Genomic DNA, 8,356 nt, shown 5'->3' with positions numbered 1-8,356 from the left:
ATGATGTAGAATGACTACAATGTGGTAGATGATGATTCATTCTGAAGCATCCTCAAAACATTAAGGGGTGTCAGGACTACTTGTTCAAGTTTAGGAAGGAAAAGATCTTACATTTTTGTTAAAGAATGGCTGTATTGCTTATTCATTGAAATATGGGCGTTTAAAAAATAATCACAAAAGCGACTGATTCTGAGTGCAATAACAGGTTGGTGTGCCAGCAATATACTGCTGGCTGTATGTGATTAGAGTACAGTGGAAATATATCATATTCAAGCAAGGAACAATATTTGTGTAGGAATAGGCGACCTTGCTTTCTTTTATCATTTCCAGAATCCTTGTTCTATGTTATCAATGTGAAGTTTGAGGCTTGTGCTGGAAATTGCATAATTTCCTGTGCCGGACTGTAATAGTTTTCACAGCAAGGCAAACAAGTTCCTTTTTGATGAAAAAACTCTGTGTTCCTTCTTGTGTTGGAAAGTTATTGTTTTTAAAAAATGTGGAGGCTTTTAATTTTTCGTAACAAAAAATCTGCAAGAGTGGTAAGTTTAACTGGCATGTGTACATATGTCAAAAAATCCTTGCATGTTTCGGTGAAAATGTTTGTCAAGCTCGTACCCTATGGATGAAGGAAATAATGGTACAGGCCCCTGTGGTATTGTCATTAGTTTTTTTAACGTTTGCAGGGTCTACATATTTTTCTTTTCTTTCATAAATTTCTCAGAATCAAGAACCACCATGCAATGAGAACTTCTCTGTAAATGAGCACTTTGAGAAGGTAAGATGCCTTTTTAGTTCATTAAAGTGTCACTACTAGCTGTCTAGAGAAGGTGTAGCAGAATGCTAAGGTGCACTGGCATCTAAACCATTGCTAGATATCTTTCATTGTTTAAACACAAATGAGAAATTGGGATAATGTTACAGAATGTTGAGCATGAGCCACATTCAGTGGAAGTTCAGATATAATTTTTATAGTTTCTAAATACAGTAAAATGTGAATAAAAGTTGTCTTGAGTCATTCTTCCACTTGAGCTGCCAACCAAAGGTTTGCAGTATGTTTTCTGAAATTGTAACAGTGAGCTATACTTGCTATTCAAGTCACAGCATGATGGCAAAATGAGCTTATTCCAATGCTTGTTTCACTTCTCTGAAAGCTCAAAATGGATTCTAGTTTTTGAAGATATCGTATAAGACTGAAAAGGAGAAATTACAGTTTGTTCAAGAGAGGTTTCTGTGTCCTCAGTAGATACAGTAATATGATATATTGGCCTTACAGACATAAAGATGCATCCTTCTTTAACTGAACTGGGGTTTGTGTGCGGTGAAGGTGTGTTGGTGTGTGCAGCTGATAGCCATATACTAGGATTTAGCCAATGCTAACAACCTTTTTTTCACCCAGAAACGGATGCACTGTGTATGCATTATTGGGCGATAAAACAATGGGAGTTGTGAACTTTTGGTCCTGTGCAGGAGCTTATTCACTGTGGCCACTTTTGTTGCTTTTTTCCCCCTTTTTCTTTACTTACTTAGCTTGTCCTGAGTTTGGATGGCATTGATGGTGTAAGAGCCCAGAGCACAGCTCTTGAACAGTCTCGAGCTGGACCCAGGGTGGTGACCTTGGGACTGCCTACCATGGATCTTGAGCGGGCCCAGGACTGAATCTCGAGTGAGCCCAGCATGGAGGAGAGTGAGCCCCTGCTTAAACTTTGCAGCAAGTACAGGACCTGGAATCGGTGGCTGCTGCATCGGCAGAGACAATGCAGTGAGGTAGACCCAGCAGCAAAAGACAGAGCATGAGGATCGGCGACTTTGTTGTTGGTTGGGTCCAACACAGGTGGCCGCGAAGCAGGGGCAGGAAGGCATCACAGCAATATTGATGAGCTGGACAAGAGATGTGACTTTGAGATTGGTTGGTCCAGTGCAGGCAGTGGTGAAGTGGTGGCAGAGATACAGTGGTACAAGCATTATTGACGGCAATGAGCTGGCTCTCTTCAAGCTATATCTTTCTCTTTTTTCCTTATTCTTAAATTATTCAAAATGGCGCCATTTCATGGCAATAAATGAAAGTTTTGCACAGTATTTATTCTTATTTGTGAAATACACATGACATTAAAATCAAAAACCAATTGTCCTTTTCCTTTATATTCAAAAACTCTGGGAAGAACCAAAGCCCGTAGTGCAGAATTTTACAAAAGATTAAAAAGGATTGGAAAGATGATGTACTTATCTTGATAAATTAAAAACTTGTTTTTAGGTGACATAATGTTTTTAGATGACTTCATGTTTGAGGGATAACAAACCCTTCAGTTTAGCACAAGAACAATCAATGGTTTAATTGTGAAACTATGGTCATCCAAGAATAAAAACTAGCAAGACAAGGCACCATTGCCATTGAACATGTAATGCAGGTACAAAATAAATTGACAATATTCTCACCCAACTTTTGTTTCTCATATTCGTGTCTGAGGCACCACAACCGCTGCAGGACCCGACAATTGCTGTTTTATGGAGAAAATCTTTTGAAAAATAGCTAAAGAGTTCAGTTTACTGACAAATATCTAAGAAAGAAGTTGGTATCATATAGGCTTGGTTTTAAATTGGGATGTACAGAGTTGAGGCAAGTAGCAAACTAATGGATTCATCAATGCTCTGGACTCAGGAGATTTAAACCCATGACCTGAAACTCGAATGCCTGCCTGAAACCGATGGGAATTGCTACCTGACTGGTTGGTGAAAATGGGGTTGTAGAGAACAGCAACTCCCGATGACTGGGGAATGAGTGATTATTGAGAAAGGAGGAAACACGTGAACCCAGACTTAACAGATGAACGGCGATAGTGACATTGTCAGACACTAATTGTACCTTCTGTCGAAAGCAAAACTCAACCTGCTGACCCAGAAAAGAGGGATGGGTTGGTTCCCCACATTATTGCCAGGATTAGCAACCCCCCTGGAAAACCTGGGCATTTACCAGAAACGCCATCAAACTCCCTAAAGAAGATTTGAATATCGATCTGATTCCATTATGTAATTCAACTTTCCTGCCTGCCCAGAGTGCATTTCTGTGACTTGTTTTTGCAGTCAGTACTCTCATGCTGGATCAGTGTGGTGTCAGACCCTGATTAATGAGGTCACACATGTGCAAATGCAGGCATACTTTCCTCATGCACATTGCTGCTGCCAACTGCCACTTGCTGCTTTTTTCTCCCCACCACCAATGCTGCTGAGAAAGAACTTGAGGTGACCTTGATGGGATTGAGAGAATAAAGGAGGAAGTGGAGCAACTGGCGACACATTTCAACTGCTACTGACTGCCTGTGAGATAAAGAGGTGTTGCTGCCTCCATTGGGGCTGGGCTTGAAAAATTGCATTGATTAAAAAAAGTCAAACGGCCTGAAATCTGAAATATGTTCCATTGAGAGATGTTATTCATCACCAAGCTGACTAGACACTGTCTTGCTAAAGCATAGGATATTAACAGATTGATCGGGCATTATGGTCCGAACAATGTGTGAGGTTCCTATTGTTCCAATCATCTGGATAGTTCACAGAAGAAATAGCACATGAATGGGGTGAAATCAGATGTGCTTCTGCTTCACCCATTGTATGTTTATTAAAGCATAAATATTGGTGCAATAAGTACACTCCTTAGGCATTAATGTGCATAGATTTGGTAAGACAGCTCAAAGGTCAATTGATGACACCATCATGATCAGAGAAAGAAACATTTCTGGAATAGCTTCACTCTGAGTTGGTAACCCCAATCATTGCCAACATGTTCACTGGTGTGGGTTTGCCTTCAACAGGTATTTTACCCGATACAGCAATGCTAATGTTATCTGCCATTACATAAGAAACTGGGCATGGATTTCGTAGTATTGAAGCATCCAAAAGATATTATAACTAACCTATATGCACAAAAATTTGATTCCTCTGATGTGTAAGTGCCTGGCCTAGTATTAACATATCAACTTGAACAGAGAGCATGTTTTCAGTGGAAACCTTAGAGGAGTATACAATATACAAGGGGGAACTTAAAAGTTCATGTTGACCAACTTGATTGAATTTTTCAAAGAGGTGACGAGATGTATAGTTGAGCACAATGGTTTTGATGTAGTCTGCTTGGACTTCAGCAAGACTTTTATTAAGGTGCAGTATGGGACATTAGTAAAGGTGAAAGTCTGTGGGAAATTTGGCAAATTGGATCCACAATTGGTTGAGTGGTAGGAAGCAGGCAGAAATAATTGTGGGGTAGTTTTCCTACTGGAAATCTGTATCCAGTGGGGTCCCATATGGGTTAATGTCAGGGCCCTTGCTTTTTGTGGTTTAAACATTTGATTTGGACTTGAGTGTAGAAGGGTTGATCACGAAGTTGACAGATGATACAAAAATTGCTGGGGTTGTAAATAGTGACAAGGATAGCTTTAAACTACATGAGGATATAGATGGGGCTAATCAGAGACAAATGGAATTCAGCCCAGACAAATGAGAGATGATGCACTTGGGCAGAAAAAGGGAATAGATGATGAATGAATGGACCCTCCAAACCACTATGGATCAGAGAGACATTGGTGTGCAAGTACACTGGATCCTTAAGGTATTAGGGCAGATGGATAAAATAGTTAAGAAAGCATATGGGTTACTTGCCTTCATTAGTTGAGGCATAATGTTTCAGAGTCAAGCAATTATGCTAGAACCGTTTAGAACTTTGATTAGGCCACAGCTAGAGAATTTTGTCCATTTCTAAGATCCACATTATAGGAAGGATATGATAGCATTGGAAAGGGTGTGAGAGATTTGCCAGGGTGTTGCTTGGGCTGAAGATTTACAGTTATGAAGAGAAATGGGAGAGACTGGCATTGTTTTCCTTAAATGTTATGAGAAGACATGATTGAGATATATGAAATTATCAGAAACATGGATAGGGTAGACAGGAAGGGACTTTTTCTTTTAATGGAGGGATCAATAAAAATTAAGGTAAGGGGCAGAAGGTTCAGAGGAGAAATCAGAAAAAACTTTATCTTTCAGAGGATGATGGGAATATGGAACTCACTGCTTGTAATGGGGGTGGAGGCAGAAACCCTCAAAACATTTAAGAAGTAGTTAGATGCACATGTGATGTCAAGATTTACAAGGCTATGGGCCGAGTGCTGGTAAATGGGATTAAACAAGTTAGATGGTTGTTTTGACCAGTGCAGATGCAATAGAGCCTTTCTCTGTGCTGTAGATCTTTATGACTTGATGAAAATAAAGTAGGAGAATCTTAAAAGGAGATTATTTAAGAAATGCTGCTAACAGTGCAAAATTGTAAACTCGGTGACAATTTCAGAGCGGTTTCACCATTTGTGTTTCCCTTGGGCAGAAGATATAAAAATCAATGATGGAACATGGCTTGCAGAATTATCTTAGTTGTTCATCTAGATACTTTATTAAATCTGGGGTCTAAATGCAGCTTGTGAATGAAATAGTTTGCTAAATGCACTACAGCACATGATTTTTAATGCAGTAGTGAAGAAACAATAGTCTTCTAATTATTCATTCAGTGGTGAGTGTGTCATAGAAGATGCAGCCTGTCTAATCTCTGCTCAGATGAATACAGATGATTAATCCCAGGGATTATCGGTCTCTGCAGTGGGCACAAGTACTTTGTCGGAGATAAAAAGAAATGAGTAAGCATTGACAGACAGGGATGTCATAGAGTCATAGAATTGCTGCTGCACAGAAAGATTTCATCCATTACGTTGAGTCCATGCCTACTTCCTGCAAACTTTTACACTCTCTTTCCTCTCTCCATAGTTCTGCACTTGTGCCGTTTAGGCACAAGTGGAATCTATCTCCAAAATCCTATCAGGCAGTGTAGTCCCAATTCAGACCTCTTGCTGCAACCATGTCCTCTAGTTCTCTAATAAAAACAGAATTTAACAGAAACTCAGCAGATCTGGCAGCATCTGTTCAGTGAAAGTTGAGATAATGTTTCGAGACCAGTGAGCCTGGACTCACTGATAGTACAGATAGTAACAACTATGTATGTATATGCTGATAAAAGGAAGCAGGGGAAAGAGTAGGCAGATAGATAGAGATGGAGCCAGACAGAGAAAAAGACAGTCAGGCATAGAAAATAGCAACCCAGAGGAGAAAATCTGATAATTAGAACCATAAGGCAGTGAAAACAGGTTGACTGTGCTGAAAGTAGCTCATCTCCAGAGGGTCTGGGGTGTGAGTGTGGGTAAAAGACATGAAACGAGGTATTCAGGTTATAAAATTATTGAACTTTATTTGAGTCCTGAAGGCTGCAGGGTCCCTAAATGGAAAATCAGATGCAGTTCTTCCGGCTAATGCTGAGCGTCACTGGAGCACTGCAGCAGACCCGAGACAGAAAGGTTGGCCAGGGAGCAAGGTGAAGTGGCAAGTAACTGGAAACTTGGGCTCACTGTTACAGAGAGGGAGACACTCATTTATATTTAAAAGGAGTCAATTTAGCTAGGTTTTCTTAAGTTAACAAGAACAGTTTATTAATTACTAAAGCAAGATAATTTAATAACACTTACATACATTCACATTGATTGGAATAAGAGGTAAGACCAAAGAATAAAACTTTGAAAAAAAAACAAACATATAGCTCAGTCTATGAATTGTTCATGTAGAATAGATCGTTCAACATTAAGGCTGTTGTAATGGATGTTACCAGTAGCACTAAAGTTGGTAAGTGAAGTGTTGGACAGTGTGGTGTTGGAAAAGCACAGCTGGTCAGGCAGCATCCGAGGAGCAGGAGAATTGACATTTCAAGTATAAACCCTTCATCAGGAATGAGGGGGTGGCCCAAGGGGCCTGAGAGATAAATGGGAGGTGGGGTTGGACAGGGGGAAGGTAGCTGGGAGTGCAATAGGTAGATGAAGGTGTGTATGAAGGTGATAGGTTGGAGAGGAGGATGGAGTGGAAAGGTGGGAATGGACAGGTAGGACACAACATTTATCCTGTGTGGTTGGAGGGTCCCAAGGCAGAAGATGAGGCATTCTTTCTCCAGGCGTCAGGTGGCTAGAGTTTGCAGTGGAGGAGTCCCAGGACCTGCATGTCTTTGGGGAGTGGGAGGGGGAGTTAAAGTGTTTGGCCACAGGGCGGTGGGCTTGCTTAGTGCATGTGTCCCAGAGATGTTCTCTGAAATCTTCCGCAAATTGGTGTCCTGTCTCCTCAATGTAGGGGAGACCATCACAAATTAAAGTGTTAGCTTAATTTTGTAGATTGTCTGAGATTCAGAGGTTCTCATTCCTTTTGATTGTGACTCAATATTTCCTTCAGCATTTTCTAACTTCAATTTTTTTAATCTATTATGAACTTGATTGAGTTCTCGATAGGTTAGATTAGATTTCTTAAGTACAGCTTGCCTGAAATTGAGCAAACTCGAGGAGCTTCAAGTCTAAGTAATATCCAATCTAAATCATGTTTCATTGATCCTGTATGAAATAACTCCACAGAGGCTGTTTATGGGCGGCACGGTGGCACAGTGGTTAGCACTGCTGCCTCACAGCGCCAGAGACCTGGGTTCAATTCTCACCTCAGGTGACTCTCTGTGTGGAGTTTGCACATTCTCCCCGTGTCTGCGTGGGTTTCCTCCGGGTGCTCCGGTTTCCTCCCACAATCCAAAAAAGTGCAGGTTAGGTGAATTGGCGAGGCTAAATTGCCCGTAGTGTTAGGTGAAAGGGTAAATGTAAGGGAATGGGTATGGGTGGTTTGCGCTTCAGCAGGTCGGTGTGGACTTGTTGGGCCGAAAGGGCCTGTTTCCACACTGTATGTAATCTAATCTAATCCCATCACCAGGTCACCCTTTATTTCTTCACCTTGACACTGATCCAGCACTCTCAGAGCCAGCTCTCAGAATGAACAGAATGTCAGGCACTCCTGTTCTTATCTATCAGCAAGGGTTTCCTGCTTGGACCAAATCAACAGCCCCAGTCAGGGAACTCTTACTCTATGAGGGCTAGCTGGCTAACCTCATTAAATTACTGCATCCTTCTCTGTCTGAATCCAAGAACATATGCTGGGCTTTTTTTTTGTAACTCGACCTGGGGCATTTTAGCTCTGGGTCAGCTTCCTCCAGCTCTGCCTCTGATGTGGGTGGTGTATAATGCACAGTAGCTCTAGAACCCAGTGTGTCTCAAAAGAAATTCATTCACCTTTTCAGGCAACAAAGACCTTTTTTTTCTTAAAGACTAGTTCTGTACTAATCATTCAAACGGACACTCCGGAATCGACTTCCATTGAACCGGGTGACCATTTAACCAAACGTTTATTTTAATTCTGATTTGGATGTTGCTAAGCAATTAAACTGTTCCAAACCAAGGGTGTGCAGTCGCCTGGATAC

The 8,356-nt window shown here is 41.0% G+C and overlaps 1 protein-coding gene across 1 annotated transcript in view; it reads left to right on the top strand.

Annotated features, from left to right (window-relative positions):
* Nucleotides 1–431: 431 nt before the first annotated feature.
* Nucleotides 432–8,356, top strand: part of rps6ka2 (ribosomal protein S6 kinase, polypeptide 2) — a 436,546-nt gene continuing 428,621 nt past the window's right edge. The window contains exons 1-2 of the mRNA XM_072581035.1: nucleotides 432–539; nucleotides 722–775. Of these exons, the coding sequence (XP_072437136.1) occupies nucleotides 495–539; nucleotides 722–775 (99 nt within the window). The 5' untranslated portion in view covers nucleotides 432–494. The remainder of the gene's footprint in view (nucleotides 540–721; nucleotides 776–8,356) is intronic.

This window comes from Chiloscyllium punctatum, chromosome 11 (genome assembly GCF_047496795.1).
Source record: "Chiloscyllium punctatum isolate Juve2018m chromosome 11, sChiPun1.3, whole genome shotgun sequence".
Lineage (NCBI taxonomy): Eukaryota > Metazoa > Chordata > Chondrichthyes > Orectolobiformes > Hemiscylliidae > Chiloscyllium > Chiloscyllium punctatum.
Note: the sequence above shows the minus strand (reverse complement) of the source record. Positions and strands in the feature narration are given on the sequence as shown.